This window comes from Leuciscus leuciscus, assembly GCF_965113295.1.
Source record: "Leuciscus leuciscus genome assembly, chromosome: 14".
Taxonomy (NCBI): Eukaryota; Metazoa; Chordata; class Actinopteri; order Cypriniformes; family Leuciscidae; genus Leuciscus; species Leuciscus leuciscus.
In genome coordinates, this window is record NC_138738.1 from 6993745 (window position 1) to 7014842 (window position 21098).

The window sequence follows — 21098 nt, forward strand, 5'->3', positions numbered from 1 at the left end:
CTTGTTATTTGTGCTACCACTGCACCCTGCTGTGGCGGGACAATTGCAGCTATTTACAGATACTTATTAAGACTATAATAAGGATTATAAAACATGCTGTTCCAGATAGTGACCACGGGTGAACATGATTTCACCAAGTACAACATGTTCCTGGGTCAAAATCTTTGTTGATCCTGGAACAACATTCCAATCAACCAATCAGATTTGGGACAAGTTTACAGTTTATGGCAAGTTTAGGTTTATATACAACCACGGTTAGGTGCTTCTACATCAGTGTTATTCATCCATCAGTACCCTCTGATTTTAGGGATAATTTATGGGTAGGGTTAGGTTTATGGGCAGAGTTAGGATTACATTTTCGGATAGGAATGTTGTTCCAAGGTCAACAAAATATGTGGATCCAGGAACATGTCTTAATTGGCAAATTCACTGTGACCTAGTGACCACTGTCATCTAATTCAGACGTATAAAAACAATGTTTTTGAAAGTCTCTTATTCTCAACAAGGCTGCATTTATTTGGTCAAAAGTACAGTAAAAACAATAATATTTTGAAATATTATTACAGGTGAAAATAACTGTTTTCTATTTTAATATAGCTGTCTTAAAATACATTTATTCCTGTGAGGCAAAGCTGAATTTTCAGCATCATTCTTCAGTGTCACATGATCCTTCAGAAATCATTCTTATGCTAATTTGCTTCTCAAGATTTCTTATAATTATCAAAGCTGAAAAAAGTTGTGCTGCTTAATATTTTTTGCAGAAACCTTGATGAAGGAAACCTATTGATGAATCCAAAGTTGAAAAGAACAGCATTTATTTGAAATATAAATATTTTGTACCATTATTGAGGTATGTTTATGGATATACTTTCGATATAAATATTATTTTATAATATATGTCACAATAGAATAATTATGTCACAATGGAACAGTCTATTATAGACTTTTCAGCACAATTTAAACAGTGAAACCAATTATGACACAGCAATTTGGTCATGAAATATTGATCACATCTAAAACTCATGTGACAACTTCCCTTTGCTTTCATGAAAAGTATTTTTTTTGTTCTGGAAAAGAACAACACAGTTCCACATTTCGATTACATCCCTAATTATACGGTTCTTGTCCCAGTGCATGTCAGTGAGGTTTTATTGTGCTCACTTGAAAAATATGCTGATCATAGCATAGGAACCAGGCAACACAGACAGCTTGATTTAGCGGTCTGTGTGGTGAACGACACCGGGCAGCTTCTCTCCAGTCCACAGCTTCAGAAGAATGATGTCATTATTCTCGGTGTCGGAGGGAGGGACCGCAGTGATCCTCCTCAGTCCTCAGAGCCGAACCGCCTCCTTCACCAGAGTCAACATCCAGCAGCGCAGCGGACAGTCGACACTGATTCACATTATTGCGGGCGGGTCTTCAGCGAGTCGAGCTTCGTCTCTCAGCAATAACAACGTGAAATTTCTCCACATTGCGCCTAAAACTCGGACACGCTATCGACAGGGAATATAACCCCCGCGAGGATATAAGGTATTTATGTTTTCATTTTGTGTGCATGACATCTTGTTACTTGACATGTCGGACTTTAGGAATTTTGGTAGAAAACAAGTTTGCTGAGGCGGTGTGGGAAAAGTAGGTGGTGGCTCGTGAACTGCGAGCTGCGATAGTTCTCATACAAGCTCGTTTATGTTTTTTAATCGCTCACGGTTACGTGGGAATTATGTCAAATTTATAGTTTAAAGATAAAATAGTGTGACTGACCCATACTAAACAGTGAGAATCCACATTTTAGAGTTCTATAGAGTGTATTAAAAATTACACATTTGCGAATCATAAAGCTCCGCGTGAGTTTTGGATATATTCTTGCGAACTAATTAATTGCTCGCGTTTCGAGTCGTGCGGAAATCAGTTTCCTTCAGTCATACAAGGGCGTTGCAGTCGACAGCGCTTCAGTTGAGTTCAAAACTTTTCCCCTAAACCCAGCCGAGCGACTAACTAACCTGTTGTTCCACCGAAGAGAGTCTGTCAAGATGCCATGTTTGCTTATCTATACTAGCACTGCCGTCTTCAAATGTGCCTTAGGCCAAAGGCTGTGTTCTGTGGCAACCAAATGCTTGGATAAGATTTAAGACAGGCCTGATCTTTAATCCTTGAGGTGTTGTAGGCCATTTTACACTCCTAGCCTTGAGTTCAGATAGCCTTTGAGATATATTTCATAGTTCATACCCATATTTCAGTATTTTGTATGATATGAGGGAGAACTGTTGTTTGTGTCAGCATAGACAGCGTTCCCATGGTTCTGGAAAGTGGAATTCCTAGAAATGTCAGGGAATGTCAAAAGTGTGTGTTTTTTTTTCCTTCCGGGCCTGGGAAATTTCTCATGGAAATTAGTGAAGTTGTAAAAGGATTTGGAAATTTGTATAGTCTGTGCTCAGTTTAGTTTTTTTCCGACTAGAAATGACCTTTTAATAATCATCTAGTCATCAACTGGATATTCTTTGATCGGAAAGAGTGTTGTAATCTCACTTTATCAGTAATATGATATTGGTAACACTTTACAATAAGGACTCATTTATTAACATTAGTTAAAGTAGGCTATTAACTAACATGAAATAACAACGAGCAATACATTTTGTATACAGCTGTTCATTGATAGTTCATTTTAGCTCACAGTGCATTAACTAATGTTAACAAATACATTTGATTTTAATAATGTATTAGTAAATGTTGAAATTAACATTAAGATTAATAAATGCTGTAGAAGTATTGTTCATTCTTAGATCATGAAAAGTATTTAACTAATGAAACCTTATTGTAAAGTGTTACCATGATATTTAACGGTAAACAAAATAGCATGGGCATGAACTAATGTTTCAAAATTTGGTTCAAAGTTGATTCTAAAACATAAGATTTTTTTTAATTTTTTTTACGTAAGTTGCTAATAGGTTGCTAATATACAATGGTTGTCCTTGTCAAGCATGTAAACCCACATCCTTGTTAGTTGTAGTCCTTATTTAACTTGTTAAAAAATAAAAATGTAATGGTTTTGACTTTGTGTATTTAAGGTTGTAGGACCAAAAACATCAAAGTCCTCAACGTCTAATAATGTCAACGCCAGACCTTAATTTAGAACTAAATTGAAAAATGCCATTCTAACAACCTAAACAAATTCAACCGAACCCAGATTACAAATTGAACTGAACAGGTTCTTTAGAAAAATGCTTTTCAAAATACTTTTAGACATGTGGAGGCCAATTGACGCATATGTAAGATAATGTCTGCCACAAGTGGAATTAAAAGGCTATTAACCAGGCCTCTCGGGAAATGACAAGAACTGAGCGCCGCCTAAATCCAAAGCTTATTAACTGTTTCCACCTTCTGTCTGTTTATTGCTTTTCTGATTATTAAATGCATTTTGCATTTGAAGAGAGAGGAAGAAGTTATATCATGCTGTGCTGAACTATTGAAGACTGAATGATTTAAGACTTATAATGCATCAAATATATGCAATATATTGTTACCATCACAGGTTTGATGGTAAAACTTGTTGCTGTTTTCTGCAAAAATCAATCCAAATCTTGAACAACTCTTCTCATGTAATAGTTTGGTGCATTAACGTCACTTGGAGTCTGACCCCAGACTAAGATAAATGAGCTAATATGGATTAGGTTTGCTGAAAATGAAAATTGACTGGTTTCAGACCAGCTCAGCATTATAAACTGCTCCCAGTGTGCTTCCTGTTGCATTAAGCCCCTGGCTGCCTTTGTCAACCTGCCATCTGGTGAACTTTGCCTCACTTTTCAAATATTTTCCTCCAGCAGAAATGCATTTAAGGTCTACAACATCTAAGGCTCATACACCATTTAGTTTTTTTGAGTTTTTTGAGTTTTTTTTGAGTGACCATGTGGCGTCTTTGAGTCACATGACAGGACACATTGTCAAAACTTTTAAAGATAAGACAGACACTAGTTAGACCAAATTGCAGAGTAGTTTTCTGAGACTGAAGCAGTCCCAAAATGAATCAAAATATAGAAGCTTTACATTTGAAAACTTGGACTGTGAATACAGAGAGAGGTTCTTCTACACACTCTGATGGACAAGAGGAAGTCAAACCAGGACAAAGATGTTATGACTGTTGACTTAAACCAGATCTCTTCAGTTTATTATCTTCTGCATTGATGAGGTGTTTATGAGGTCATTGTATCACTTGCAGTGTCATATGAAATTAGTCAGTTTCTGTCCCTGGTCACAAACAAAGGTGATTACATTTTCTTCAGGTGGCTTCATTCTCAAAAAAGGATTTATATATTTGAATTGCATATAACATTTTCTATCCAATTGGATTACAGTTTAACATAAACTAATAAACTTAATGTGATGCGTATTTTTGAGTTTGAGATTTTTTTTACTTGGTATGCATGTAAAGATTGATAATACGTTTTGAAGTTAAAGTTGGCTTGAAACGGAAGTTGCAATAGTCTTTTCTTCCATATTGTGATGTATATCTGAGTCAAACAGCTTCTCGATAAAAAAAAAAAAAAAAAAATGTAGGACGGCACTTGATTTTGACAGGAATGGGAATTGATTGGATGGTTGTGGTTTTCCATTGGTTGATCTCATGTGAGTGACAGGTTGTCCCGCCCTCACGCCAGTAAACATCATCAGAGAAGAGAAGTCGCTGCAAGAGGGAGGGGAGGGGAAGTTACTTTGATGAAAGATTATGAGGGCACATGAATAAAAAAAAAGTAATGACATGCATGGATAAATCATTTATATAAATACTGCAAAATTCCATAAAAAACACAAGAGTTGTCAGTTTTGATTTCATGGTGATTTTAAGTGTGAGTTATGGCAAAAATATTTTTTAGGAGATTATTTAGTTGATTTCTCTTTTGTTACGTTACACCAGCAAGAGTCAAATTGTCATTCTTACTGTCCTATTAAATGTTCCTAATAAAAGTATTGGCCAACTGTCAAGTACTTCAGTTTTATTCATTCCATTCACACATTAGTTTTGGACTTTGAACGGTAAACTCCTACAAACACTTTGTTTGGAGACCTTTCAAGTGTTGGCATTTGTATTTGAGAACTTTGCTCTGGTTGTGTAACCTTATAACCTTATTTAAGGCTAGGGTTCCTCAAATCCATCCCTGGAGGGCCACTGTCCTGCAGAGTTTAGCTCAAACCACCATCAAACTTACTCCTACAATTCTAGTAACTCTGAAGACCTTGACTGAAGACCTTGTTCAGGTGTGTTTGATTAGGGTTGGAACTTAACTCATGAGGGCAGTGGCCCTCCAGGACCGTATACAAAGGATAGATTTGTAAACTGTCTATTAAAGGAAAGGGTTAGTTCACCCAAAAATGAGAAGAAGAACCAATGAGGTTCATGCTTGTGTGTTATGCAGCACGATTGAGCTTCCGTTCTTATCAATATTCCCCTCTTATTAATTCCAGTAAGGTAAAAAACATTTAGTCAAACATTAATTATTCTGTCTTTTGGCAAAACTTTTTGTTTTGTGATTTCCATGAACGGCCTAAAAGCAGCCTAAACAACACTATCATTTTCCTATGGTTTTAACAAAAATAACACAGCAAAAACAACTGGACTAATTAATTTAAATTTCAAACATTATTAAAGACACATAAACAGTAATAAAATCAAAACAAATTAGCAATAGCACAAATAAATACAACTGAACAAAGTTCAGGTACATAAATTGTAATCAAATGTAAAATAACACTGCATAGTTTACTTTGTATAGGCTAAATAAAATATAGATTAATCCTTATTAAAGCTACAAAAGTTATTCAGTCAAGATAAGTGCGTGATTTGTATCTTTTTCTTTTCTTCTTTAATTAACATTAATGACACAGACAGCAGCAGGTTTATTAGACTGCTGTCACTTTAAGGTTTCACGCTTGATCCCATATACTGTTACACATGCGTTTTCTTTCTCAACTGTTTACTTTCACTTAAGACAAAATCGACTGTTTACACAAAGATATTTTGGCATCATTGTATATGCGTTTGTGCGTTCAAGCACAAGAAGATGCGTATGAGAACTTAATTCAGTATTGCGCACTATATGAGAGACGGGTCTATGTGAACACTTTGGATGTGTGCGCAAAGAAAACAGCTCAGTGCCAAATTGAGTTTTCTTTTGTGTCTTATTGTGCTTGAATATTAAAATGTGCACACTGACCTAAGTATCTGATTCCAGCATTGAAATCCATTTTTGATTAGTGACACAAATTTCCTTAAAAATATCTTCGTTTGTGCTTCAAAGACAAGATGAACAACACGAGGGAGAGTAATCGATGACAACTTTTTGGGTGAACTAACCCTTTAGCTGCAATATATCGTACTGCAACTTATTGCAAGTTACTATGTAGTTTGAACCTCAAAATAGATGTGTTTGGGATTAGTTGGACAGTTCCCCCATCCTTAACTAGAAACTACTAGTTGCGTTATAAAAACAGTGTTTGTTTTGAAAAACTTTGGGATGTGTCCTGTCCAGATATGTGACTATTTTAAGCCGGTGCTGTTCACATGGATTTGAGTTTCTCTCTTTTACTGCGCGCACAACTTAGTCTGTTTGCGTCTGTAACCTGAATTACCTGCTTTCCTTTATTTGTGTACTTCTCTTTTGTCAATAATTGTGCAGGCATTTTTCGGATGACTCATTTGAGGGTTTAACATGTTTTTGAACACATGAATCATGACTTCAGTTAAAGGCCTATTTACAGGGAAATGGAAAACAGCAGGGAATTCCATGCATATCAGACTCTGCTACACAAAAGATACAATGCCGATCAGTTGTTTTCTTTCAAAGAAAAGTGTCCCTGAGCATCAACAAATTTCCTCTGAGCTTTTGTTTCTCTTTTGATATCTCGGATAGATTTCTCCGATCAACCAGGATTTCTTTTAGACGGTGTTGCGTAACATTTAAAATAACGAAACTTTTACTGTCAAATAGAGAAAGTGGTAAAAAATAAATAAAAAATATATGATTATTAGTGGTGTTTGGCTATCACAATAATGAAGAATTAACAATTTACCATGCATTGATTTTTTTTATTATTACCAATTCATGCTGTGAAAATATATGTAAGTGTAAGAAATATCTCTCCTTCCTTGCAACATTTATACCATGATATACATTATTAATTATTTAAATAAAATGTATCCCTTAAAGGGGGTTAGTTCACATAAAAATGAAAATTCTGTAATTAATTACTCACCCTCATGTCATTCCAAACCCGTAAGACTTTCGTTCATCTTCTGAACACAAATGAAGATCTTTTTGATGAAATCTGAGAGCTTTCTGTCTCTCCATTGCGCAACTGACACTTTTACGCTTCAAAAAGTTCATAAAGAGATCGTAAAACTAATCCATATGAATTGAGCGGTTTAGTCCACATTTTCTGAAGAGACTTGATCGCTTTATATGATGAACAGATTGAATTTAAGCTTTTATTCACATATAAACATTCATCAATTCACACATCAGTTGTGGTAAACGGAAGCTCAAGCATGTTCGCTTGACGTGCGAGAACCAATGAGGTTCATTCTCGTGTTACGCAGCACGTTTGAGCTTCAGCAAGAACCAATGAGGTTCATTCTCGTGTTACGCAGCACGTTTGAGCTTCAGCAAGAACCAATGAGGTTCATTCTCGTGTTACGCAGCACGTTTGAGCTTCAGCAAGAACCAATGAGGTTTGTTCTCGCGCATCAATCACGTTCGGTTAAGCTTCTGTTTATGTTCACTGATCACTGACTAAACCGCTCAAGTCATATGGATTAGTTTTACGATCTCTTAATGAACTTTTTGAAGCGTCACAGTGGTAGTTGCGTAACTGTCAATGGAGGGGACAGAAAGCTCTCAGATTTCATCAAAAAGATCTTCATTTTTGTCCTGAAGATGAACTAAAGTCTTGCGTGTTTGGAACGACATGAGGGTGAGTAAGAATTTTCATTTTTATGTGAACTATCCCTTTAAGTTGCATCTTGTATTTATTTTCCGAGGCGTCCCTCCACAAAAATTGAGACTGAACTTTTGCTTTTTTCCTCAATTAAATTCTCCTAAAATGTTTTGTATAGCGTCACATAAGAGCAACAAAACTTGTCTAATTTATTCTGTCACAGAAACGGCACCTTCTTTTCTCCATTAGTTTTCTCTTCTCCCTCTCTGTTTAAGCCCCTGCTTATGTGGGTGGATGGAGCTTGATGCGAGAGAGAAAGAAACCCAGGCCGTACTAAAAATAAAGTTCTTTCTGCTCAGAGGAAGCACAATCTGATGGAGGCCGGCTGATAAGTAGTCGTGTTAAAACAAGCCCAGACAGTGTTGAAGAGTGTGTGTTTAATCTGTGTTTGTAATCTTTGAATACTAAGGAAGAATAGATGAGTATTGGGAGGCTTGGAACGACGATATGCACAGCTGTGCTTCCCTACTGGCACACATTCATCATGGATGCGGGACAAATCTCCCTTATCGCCCACACAAAGACCCAAGCGCAACCTCGCTCACAACGCCTTCCTCAGAATTGTCACACTATCACTAGCTCCAATAAGCAAGCGAGTTAGTTTAGAAATTAATGTTGGTGATCAAAAGTGTGACAGATCAATGCGATAATACATTCTCCTCAGAGATCTCGCTAAGATGATTGAGTAAATGCTTTCCTCTTTCGCCCCAACTGACATCTTGCAGTTTATAATGCAAATTGATTTGAATTGTGTAGTCCAGAATTAACACTCGCCAAGAGGCAGATGTGAATAAATATTGGGTTTGCTGAGTAAATAAAATGCAACCTCATTATACAAGGTTTAAAGGGATAGTTCACTTTGAAATGAATTTTTGGTATGTTTTAGCTTACCTCAAGGGCATCCAAGATGTAGGTGTCTTTTTTTCCGCAGTAGTTTCAATTTTGATATTTTTAGGTCAAACCGTTCTTGTCTGTTAGTCATATAATGCAGGTCTGTGGTCACTGTCTCAAAGAGCATGCACAGAGTCCAAATTAAAACAATTCCCCATCGTCCAAATTAAACAATTCCCCATCGTAAGTACACATTGATGGCCTAAGACACGAAACGAGCGGTTTGTGTGAGAAAACGAACAGTATTTATATCGTTTTTACCTCTTATACGCAGCCATGTCGAAGTGATCTGATCTGACGTGTACGCAGACTGGTGCATAGATATATACACTAGATGTCGCCTTAAAGACATTCGTTCCAATGAACTGCCGTAGACAAGGCGACATCTAGTGTGTATATATCTATGCACCAGTCTGCGTACACGTCAGATCAGATCACTTTGACATGGCTGTGTATAAGAGGTAAAAACGATATAAATACTGTTCGTTTTCTCACACAAACCGCTCGTTTCGTGTCTTAGGCCATCAATGTGTACTTACGATGGGGAATTGTTTAATTTGGACGACGGGGAATTGTTTTAATTTGGACTCTGTGCATGCTCTTTGAGACAGTGACCATCGACCTGCATTATATGACTGACAGACAAGAACGGTTTGACCTAAAAATATCAAAATTGAAACTACTGCGGAAAAAAAGACACCTACATCTTGGATGCCCTTGAGGTAAGCTAAAACATACCAAAAATGTATTTCAAAGTGAACTATCCCTTTAAATCAAACTGTTAGAACTATGTCTGTGGTTAAAATAAAAGATGTAGAATTTGATTGTTTAAATGAATTGACAATTTCCATAGCCGTCACTATGAAATGATCTTGACGTCTTATTTGTGTTCAGAAGCCTTGCGTGCGTTGTGATGTGTGTTTTGTAGCCCATGAGGATTGTGTCCTCTGAGTTTTGCATCAGGTTCACATTAAGCAGATGTTCATATCATGTTTGCGTACACGTTTTCCGCTTCTGGTCTTGATTCAACGGCTTGCATTTGCCTTCGGGTCTGTTGTTTTGTCATGGTGGACAACATATGGCTGAGTGATAAAGATAACACTGGGATAGGCTATACTTTAAAAAAGAGCAAAACAAGTTGGCTAGTTGTGTGTCACGCTGGAGGACCAAGCATGGAAATAATTGAAGAGCTGTTTAGTGTTGAATTTTAAAGAATTTCCTGGCCACTGTAATAAATAATAAAAGTGAATGATAGCAGGTCTATCACGCTTCAAAACGACAAAAACATTACAAAAGTGTCCTAAAAGTGGTCCATTTGACTTTATAGAACAATTTGCACTCAAAGACAGACTTTTTGGACTGGAGCTAGAGCTGTACGATTAATAGTTAAAATATTGCGATTTTTAATTCAAACACCTACACGATCTCACTATTTGCCTGTTAGGGTTAGGCTTAGGGTTAGGGTTCATCAACTTATGAACCTTTGACAAAATCACACCGGAACATTCAAATATGTGTTTGCGTTGCCGCCGAGCTAGAGAGCGCAGTTGTCATATGAAACGACTTCACACACCGTTTTTTCAACCACACAGTAGGCCTATCATTATTTCTGTGTTACAAATATTCATTTTAAAAGAGTTCAGATAAACACTGATGTCTACAGAAGCAATCACAAAAAATGTATCGATTGAATCATTCATTCAAGAGATTCGTTCAAAAACACTGATTCATACAGTACTAATGAAACAAGTGAAGTCTTTTTGAGTGAGTCAGTGAATCGTTCATTCAAAACGTTTTTTTTGTTTTAAAGGATTCATTCAGATTAATTAAACATTTTAAACCTAAACCTCTAGTAAATTTAATTACATGTTATTTTGTTTAGTTGTCTGATCAGATTCGCGATCTCTGTTTGAGATCGTGATTCTCAATTTATCCAGAATCGTGCAGCTCTAACTGGAGCCAAACTTACAGTACGTTTCCATAGTGCATTCAGCTCTTATTTCAAAAGATCAAAATGAAAGAGTATTTTCATGACATGGAGCCGATTGTGGTTGAAGAAAATCTCGTATTTCCTCTCCAGGTATGGCTGCTATCAGGAAAAAGCTGGTGATCGTGGGAGATGGAGCATGTGGGAAGACCTGTCTACTCATAGTGTTCAGCAAAGATCAGTTTCCAGAAGTCTACGTGCCCACTGTGTTCGAGAACTACATTGCAGATATCGAAGTTGACAGCAAACAGGTTGGTATTGATTCTTGGCCGCCTCCAAACCCCCCAAAGCCTGTTTTTATACAACACATACTGTACCTTGAGGTTTGGGTTAGTTTTGGAAATTGCTAATTGTGAAACCCAAGCTGAGATCTATAAGTAACCCAGAACGTGTCATTAGTTTTGTTTTCATTAGTCAGTTTTGCCGTCATATTCATCCTGAAACCAGCTTAGAATCTGTGAACACTTGTTATTTTAGTCTAATATATCAGTATATCCTCTATAGACTATTTATCCAAACAATTGCACCAGTAAGTGTAAAATAATAGGCAATTTTTGGAACAGTGTTGTTATAGTGAGAACTAAAACTATTAAAAATAATTTTCGGTAATTAAAATAAAGCTGAAATAAAACAATATATAAATATTAGATGAAAAACTTTTTCAAAAATTGAAATTGAAAATTATGGTTAACTAAAATTAAATAGGTTTAAGTAATAAAATGACCAAAACTGAAATAAAAAAAACAGACAAAATAGAAACTTGCATGACAAAATTACTAATTGAATTGCCATTGTTTTGGAACAGTTGTTATTGTGGACTAAAACTATACCGAAAAATCCTTTTCAGTAATTTAATTTAAGCTGAAATAAAATAATATATAAATATTAGATACAAAATTTAGGCTAAATGAAAATTAGTAATGTTGCTTAAATTAGCAATAAATAAAAATAATAAAAATAAATTAAGGCTATATAGAAAGAAAAAAGGACTAAAACTTAAACTAAAATTTTAACAAAAAATATAAAAGTAAAGAATATAAAAATAAGCCAATTCAAAATATGAATAAACAGTATAATAGTATAGAAATAACAGTGCATTGGAATGGGTGACGTGAAGGGGTCTGATAGATCTGATGTTTTGCAGCCCTGACCACTACGAAATCTAAAGGGGACTTGGCAAAACAGGAAATGGCTGTTCTCTCTGGTTTCCTGACTGGACTCAAGATATCCCCGCCCCTGTTGCTGTGACTCGCCAACCCTATATAGCATGATTAAACCGACCACTTCATTTCCTGTGATGGAAGAGGGGTTTTTTTAGTGGAAGGTGGGCTCATTCTGTGTCTCCAGCACAGGAAATGTTGAAGTCAAGGAGCAGAATGGCATCTCTTTTCAAACCCCTCGCTCTCACAGCAGTGTTACGCTGCTAGGTTTCTCAAAATATAGAAGCTTCCCAGTGGCGAATGAGAATAAATCTTTCCGGCCTTTGGGAACATTCTCTACTTTAAACATATATTTTAAAGTCAACATAAAAATTGCCTCCATTTACTTTCTTAATACACGCTCCTGATTCGGCAGTGCATGTTTCTCCGAAGAGGAAAAATAAATTTATCTTCATAATCTTTCTCTGAGACTCGCTCTGCAACCGATATGGCATTAATTTTTGGCTGATGTCACCAATGCATGTTCTTTGAAAAACGATGAGCCATTCAAAGCATTATGGGCTTCTTTACTCTGCGCTGAACAGATTATTTTGATGTAGAGCTTCAGATCAGTGCACAACGGAGGGACAAATAGTCTCCTCTCTCAGTGAATTGAGGAAAGGTTGTGTAATGATGTGGCATCAGGCTCGGTGTATGACTCAGCGGCGGTATGAAACTAAGCTTCAGTCCTACAGCAGAGCAGAAGGGATGTAGTTTGATTCCCTCTAATCTCCCGTTTAACTAGGCTTGTGATTGGATAAGCCAAGGCTTGTTGTTGCCCTGTACAGATTATGTGAGGGAAGAGTGACATATGTGAAGGACTGATACCTTAAAGTTCATTTGTTTTTGCAGTTGGGATCTTCAATATATCTGACAGCATATCAGTGTTGGCTGAATCTGAGAATAGTTTTGCAAAATAATCAGCATTGCTCTGACATTGAAAGTAGAAAGTCAAAATTATTTTTCACAGTTGTAAATAAAATGAAGATAATTGGAGTATGTTTTACAAGAAAATATATTTTTTTTTTGGGGGATTTTTTTAGTGTTGTACAATCATTGTAATTGCTGTGTTATATTTATTAGCAATTTCTGAATGAAAATTGTTTCTACGTCAATTTGTTTTTCAGTGTAGAAAGGCGGTTTTAACCCACTTAGACCACCCAGACATTCATTTTTTTCACTATTAATTTATTCATAAAACATCAAATGCATTTTATACATACAATGACTTGAAAATGACCGTTGTTGACCATGTTTTGGTTGTTTTTTTTTGTTTTTTTTTTTGTTGTTGTTATGGTGTCTTAATAAATAAAAATATTTGAAATTTAAATATTTAAAATAAATATTTTTTAGATATTTAAATGATGTTTTATTAACAAAGTTCGGGAGGAGCAGGTTCAGATAATTAACCAAATTATGCACAGCTGGAGATTAATCAGTAATCAACTCAATGACAGAGTATAAATTCACAGCAGACCTATCTCTGTTCATTGAAAGTTTGTCAGCATCCCTCCTCCACCCCATCTCCTCACTTCCAGTTCCATCTACATTTACCAACTGGGGGGAGTACTCTGGGTTCGGGCCTAACTCCGAGCTCGGAGCCCTCCCCCCGGACAGCACGCCAAATACGCATAAACTTATTGTACTAATTATATGTAGATGTGAACTCGTGAAATGTAGTTTGCTTAAAGGGATAGTTCACCCAATAATTATCCCATGATTTACTCACCCTCAAGCCATCCTTGGTGTCTATGAATATCTTCTTTCAGACGAACACAATCGGAGATATATTTCAAATGTCCTAACTCTTCTAAGCCTTTATAATGGGAGGCCTTTATTAACCCCCTGGAGCCGTATGGATTCTTTTTTTTTTATGATGGATAGATGCATTTTTTTGGGCTTCAAACAACCCCCCCATTCACTACCATTATAAAGGCTTGGAAGAGCTTAAACTTATCAACTTAAACTTATCAAACAATTTAATCTTTTTATAACATGGTTTTCAAATCATCTAAAAAGGTGCAAATTAATTAATTAATTATAAGCCCAAAAAATTCTGCTTTAGTGTAGAGAGACAAAAATACATTTGTCATTGCATTATAATAACCTGAATATATCTGGTCTGTATATGTCTAAATAGAAAGGGCTTGTGTGAAGGAGGGAGCTACACACGTAAGCTGTCTTAAGCCTGAACTGTTACTTTTAGGAATGTGTAATGCTCTTTTTTTCTTTCTTTTTTTTTTTTTTGCCTCACTTATAGAGCATCACAGTCCCGCCCACAGCCGGTGCCGGAAGTAAAAATTCAATACAATTTCTCCATTGACAGTTGGGGTATAAGCCATAAAAACGTAACCATACATGGTAGACTTAAAACCAGCTACGGCTGTACTAAGCGATTGTATATGCTCATATAACCGCCAAAAGTTCATGGGGCACTAACCTTGTTTTGAGATAAATGCCTTTTATTCGCGATGTCTTGGAGAAGTACTTCATTACCCACAATCCTAAACAATCCCACAATCCCACAGTGATGCATCTGATTGGTGGAGCTCGTGTAAACCCCGCGAAAGTTCGTGAAGACTCAAGATAAATAGAAAAAGAAAAAAAAACTGTTGCGTTTTTTTGCACTGTATCACTGATGTGACATTTGAACCGAGGAGTCTTCATATATGGTATGAGTCATATCAAGCATTTTATGATGCCACTGTCAAAACAATATTTAGCTTAGGCATACCCAGAGCCATAGAGAGCTCTTCATGCATTTACTGAACATTTGTGTAATAATTTATGGCAAGTTAATAAACTGAATATGATGCACTTTCTGGTTTGCTGACCTTCACTTTTTAATTTTCACTTGTTGTTATTAAGAAAATACATTAAATGTTATTAAAATTAAGGATGAACTATAACTTCATGAATAAAATGAGCATGGATCACAAGTGGGAAATTGTTGAGGCATTTGTCAGCAACCTGCCCGTGGGCCGCTGAAACTGATGAGCAGAACGCCGCGCGGACTGCCAGATCTGCACCCGTGAGCCGCGGACCACCAGCCATGCTTTCCAGTCTATTTACACAATTACTACTGAAAGAACTGCTATAAACGGCACAAGAAAAAGTTCGCGTGGCTGTCGTCAGATTTTAAAGTCGCTCTGTCTAAAGGCTCTTTCGCGGTTGTGGCTTCAGTCGACTTCAGTGAGGCGCGGTGGTTTATGGGATGAGTAGTTCCTTCGCTCGGAAATGAAAATATGTACACAGTCTTGTACCTTTGACTTTTTTTGGATTTTCTCGCCGTTTTTTCACTCGAAATGATATGTTGTATGCCTATGAGTTCAGCCGTAGCTGGTTATCCTCAGACATGCTCTAAAACTCTTTAGATACGGATTTTCGAAAACGTCAATGGGAGAAATGAATGGGAAATTTACTTCCGGCACCGAAGCGCTCTCGGGCTGTGGGCGGGACTGTGATGCTCTATTGTATAGTGGGTTGTACACTTCTAAGAGAGACTAGGGTTGCATAAAGCTCGGAAGTGCCTGGGTGTTTATTAATATAACTCCGATTGTATTCGTCTGAAAGAAGAAAGTCATATACACCTAGGATGGCTTGAGGGTGAGTAAATTATGGGGTAATTTTAATTTTAAAGTGAAGTACACCTTTAAGTGCCCTTCTGCTTTTGTCCAACTTATTTGGTTGTAAATAACCCACGATGCGAAGTCCAGTGTGCTGTAGAGATCATTAAAGCCTTTGTCTAGCTGTTTCAACTGAGGTCTGACTCATCCTGTCCAATTCTGATCCACAGGTGGAGCTGGCTTTGTGGGACACAGCAGGACAGGAAGACTATGATCGCCTGAGACCTCTGTCTTACCCAGACACGGATGTCATCCTCATGTGTTTCTCCATAGACAGTCCCGACAGTTTAGGTAAACATATAATTTTTTAAAGAGTCCAAAATCTGCTTCATATTTTAATTTTGAGTCATCCTTGTTTGTGTCAAGGCCGTTCTTACTGGAAATACAATTCACTAAGTCATCAACTTATGCAGGAAGTTCCTGTGTTTTGTCTAAGAGTCGAGGCGCATCATGATAACACTTGTGTCCATGACATCACTGTCCTTTATCTACACCAGCTTCCCGTAGTAACATCCCCGTTTTTTTCCTTGTTATAGTAAATGTCGGGAAGCTTGAACAAATTATATAAGTTTGTGTTTAAAAGTTATCGCAGACAGTTCTGAGATTATTCAGAATTCAGCAGAGTTCAAAAGATCAATATTTATCTATATCTATATATATATCTATATTAGGGCTGTCAAAAGATTAATCGCGATTAATCGCATCCAAAATAAAAGTTTGTCTTTAAATAATATATGTGTGTGTACTGTGTATAATTATTTTGTATATATAAATACACACACATGCATGTATATATTTAAGAAATATTTGCATACATATACTGTATATATTTATAGATCATTTATATTATATATAAATATATTTTTTTATATATAAATAACACATTTTTCTTAAATATATACATGCATGTGTGTGTATTTCTAGATACAAATTTAATTATACACAGTACACACACATATATTATTTAAACAAACTTTTATTTTGGATGCGATTAATCACGATTAATCATTTGACAGCCCTAATATCTATCTATCTATCTATCTATCTATCTATCTATCTCTCTATCTCTCTCTCTCTCTCTCTCTCTCTCTCTCTCTCTCTCTCTCTCTCTCTCTCTCTCTCTCTCTCTCTCTCTCTCTCTCTCTCTCTCTCTCTCTCTCTCTCTCTATATATATATATATATCTCGCATAATTCCCCTGCAGTGAAGTGGAATGGAACCACCAAACATGAATTACTTAATATCAATAATAGGATTGGATTTGTTTGGGCAAATCCCTTATTTCACTCACACTTTCTTTGGGTCACATTAACATCATATAACAAAGTTTTATGACACTATATGTAAGTATTATTTAACCTTTTTGTCACCATATTTTTCCTTCAAATTACAGTACCTTCAAAGACTTTCTCATTATATATTATATTATATTAAATGACATGAATATGATAGTGGGCAACTGAATATAGCGCAGCATAGATTGAAAATCGATATACAAAGATTTGTTTAAATGATACAAATGCGTATTTGCTGAATGCTTGACGGTAAATGAGAAAGTATTGTTGTGTTTGCCCTTCACCGTGTGCTCAGGCAGCGCCATCAAAATAAAAGTCCCGCTTCAACAGGTCGGCCAGACAGAAAAACTCATGTGCCGATGATGATATTTAAAAAAAATATTGACCACTAATTATATTATATTATATTATATTTATTATATTATTATATTTATTATATTATGTATTACTTTGTTTAATAAATATAGTATTTCCAGACTTATTCAAACTATGGATACTGTAATTTGTACAGTATAATAAAAAAAATCAAATATACATGAAAAAAAAAATTCCGTATACATGCATGTGTGTATTTTATATATTTATATATTATTTTATTCATGTATATTTGATAGTTTAGGGGGGAAAATACACATACACATACATATACGTGTGTGTGTGTGTGTATATATATATATATATATATATATATAATTTCTTTAAATTTTTTTTTAAAGTTTGTAAACTTTTTTTATATTTTATAATTGCATTTTTTTATTTTTTTTATTAAAGCTGCAGTCCAAGAAAACGTTTGGCGCTCTAGTGGTTAATAAACAGAACTGCATGTGTTGTGCGGAAGAACATTGTAGCCGGAGCTACAGGTATGGGCTACTCGACAGCGGTACGACCCGTACCAGTCTAAAATAGTCCCAATATAAACACTTATTATAGGTGTACCGTAGCGATTCAGGATAAGACAAAAACACGGTTAGGAAAATGGATTCATGATGTACTTGCTTATTATATACATTTTGTAAATGTTTAAAACAAAAAAGTTACGGACTGCAGCTTTAATTATTTATGTGCATGATTATACTATAAAATTCAAATTTGTGTTAAAATGTATATCAATCTTGAATGTGTGTGAACTCATAGAGAATATCCCAGAAAAGTGGACGCCAGAGGTGAAGCACTTCTGCCCCAACGTTCCCATAATCCTCGTGGGCAATAAGAAGGATCTGCGGAACGATGAGCACACACGGAGAGAGCTGACTAAGATGAAGCAGGTGTGTTCCCGGGGCCTGCCGCATCACCACGATGGGGAGTCCCATTAAAAAGCTCTTAGAAGCCAGCATTACTGTCACTCCAGAAGGCTGATCATTATCATTTGTCAAACCTCTCGTACTCGAGCGATCAGTCCAACCTCTAATAACCAATGACTGATGCGATCATGCCTCGCCCCTTAAATGATGTGTCAGCAATAGTGTTCGGTTATCTGGGCAGATGGCCTCCGTTAAATCTATTCATTTAGCGAGCAGAATTGACATTGCATGTCATAAGTCAGGCTTTAGCTGCGCACAGTTCACACAGTATTTTGGTTCTAAATCTTATTGAATGTGATTATTCAGTCCCAACTCATCTGTTTCGCAGGAGCCGGTTAAACCTGAGGAGGGCAGAGACATGGCCAACCGTATTAGCGCCTTTGGATACCTGGAATGCTCAGCCAAGACTAAGGAGGGCGTGAGGGAAGTATTCGAAATGGCCACCAGGGCGGCGCTGCAAGTCCGCAAGAGGAAGAAGAGGAGCGGGTGCTTGCTCTTGTAAGAGAACTTTCCGGTCTTTTTCCAGAAGGATCTCCCCGCGCTGACCAGGAAATGCCAAACTCCACAAAACATTTTTTTTGACCAAACAAACATAAATACACTGGACTGTATGTCACATTTCATGCAAACCAACAGGTGGGAAATGGAGGAAAGTCAAAAAAAATATGCATTAAATGGACAGAGGCTGGGCAGAAAGGCAGGTTAGATCAAAATATATCTATGTCACTATATATCTTGATTTAGGTTTCCTCTATGGCACAATTTTTTTTTTTCCTCCAGTTTGTACTGTACGGATGGCGTCAGTCACAACGTTATTGTATTTTTGCATATTTATCAGTTGACCATTATAATCTGGTGAGAACATCTTCATATTATTGTAATCGAAATTAATTTAACCACGTAGAAATCTCTTAATAGCACAGAATTTGGTAATAAAAACCAGTGCCTTCATGATCGTTCCCTCCACAATTTGAATGTAAAGTGTGTGTTTTGAGCTTCTCTTGTGTCTTCTACACAATTTTATAGTAGTGAATAACTCCAATGAGCCAATTAAATGTATTTAAAAATGCTAAATCTTCAGTAATGTTGAGTATATAGCTTTCATTCCCCCAAATAAATATCAATTACATGTAAATTGGAGGCTAAGTCGGGTCAAAAACCAACCGGGAGCATGACAGTTGTCGTTTTTGTCCTCCACACAGGCATAAACACACACATGTGCACATGGACTGAACTCTATAGATACTAAACTGGTTGAACCTGCCTCAAATATCCAGGCGTCACATAATCTGACTGTATTGTCCTCACGTTAGCCGGCACACATGCTTGAGTATTGTTACTGCAATTACTTTTAATGTGCGATCACTTTTGAAGGTTTCTAGCATTGCGAAACATCAAATAAATTCACAAACTGATGATTGTTAACAAATGTATATTAGTTAGAAAAGGCCTCGAGTGCCTTTCCAGTTCCCACAGAATTGTGTGCCTTTAGTTATCAGTCTGTAATGCGCTCGGGTCGGTGGAGATGAGATGAACGGTTATGTCCATGCATGCGTTTGGTCACGATCAGTGTTGTAATGTTGCATGCCAGTAATCATGAGGTGTTCGGATCATCGTGTTTCTGACAATAACCTTCGCTAATCACGCAGAGTTGTGCTTCTAGAAGAGCTGTAGCTTTTATTAGCTGGTGTAGAATCCATATTCTGATGTCACTTCCACTACTGTGCTGCTGGTGCCATGAGATGTCTGACATATGAGGTAAATTATCAATGCTACATAAATCCAGCCCCATGTTTCCTGTCCGTGTTGACTTTGAACGAGTGTTTAATTCATTAGCATGGTGGAGCTCTGTTTCAATCTGGTCTGATGTTGTAAAATAAGAAAATCACAAAAGCAATTAAGAATGTGTTCTGGGTCATATATCAGCTAAAAATGAAATAAAAAAAATATAGTTTTCATTAAGAAAATTAAAAGATTTGGGTGGAAAATTTGCTTTAATTTTACATGTATCATTAAAAAATTTAAGAGAATTTATGATTCTTTTTTTTTTTAATGCTATATACATACACATAAATATATTCATACAAATTACATATAGATATGTATTAAAATTAGTTAGAATCATAATATATATTTATTATATACATTTTTATATATATATATATATATATATATATATATATAAAATATGGTTTATTTTAAGGTGAAATATGACCCAGCCATTTCTTTGTGAGGTTCATCCAAAAAGAGTGAGGAAATTTGATATCTTCCTTGGGGTATTTTATGTTTAGGTCCATCAGAAGCACACAGATCGTTAAAATAATAACCATCTGTATAATTCTTGAAGGCATGGAACACTATGCCATGGATTTTAATTTATTAAACAGGGCATTATTGAAATACTGACTGCAATGCACTGAATGCACAAGGAACATCCCATTAGACTACGTACAAACTACACACTACTCACAAATAAAGGAGGATCTTGTTCTTTATCTTTTTTTTTTTATGTACTAATTTGTGGAGTCCTTGATGAAATCCTCGATGCAGGAGTGATAATAGACAGCATGAGGAAAAGTCTTAGCACACTGGCCTCTGAGATCAACCAGCTGTGTTCATATGGTCTCCTTTTTTCTGGAAGTATTCAATTTGATTTATTAATCCAGATTTTTATGAGCGCTCATAGTAACAATGCTTTGTAAACGGGACTAGTAGTAATTGTTTGAATGAAGTGAAACCGACTTATGTTAATAAACTATTTTTTCGAAACAAATTAATGTTGCACTCTTTTTCTTCTTTTGTGTGAAATGACAG

General features: G+C 36.1%; 1 protein-coding gene across 1 annotated transcript; it reads left to right on the forward strand.

The window, feature by feature from the left end:
- The first annotated feature begins 1364 nt into the window (after window positions 1–1364).
- rhoca (ras homolog family member Ca) lies at window positions 1365–21057 on the forward strand. The gene is made up of 5 exons (XM_082189655.1): window positions 1365–1530; window positions 10958–11115; window positions 15860–15980; window positions 18118–18248; window positions 18613–21057. The coding sequence occupies exons 2-5, from the start codon at window positions 10960–10962 to the stop codon at window positions 18784–18786; spliced, it is 582 nt and encodes a 193-aa protein (XP_082045781.1). The 5' UTR covers window positions 1365–1530; window positions 10958–10959; the 3' UTR covers window positions 18787–21057.
- Window positions 21058–21098: the final 41 nt, after the last annotated feature.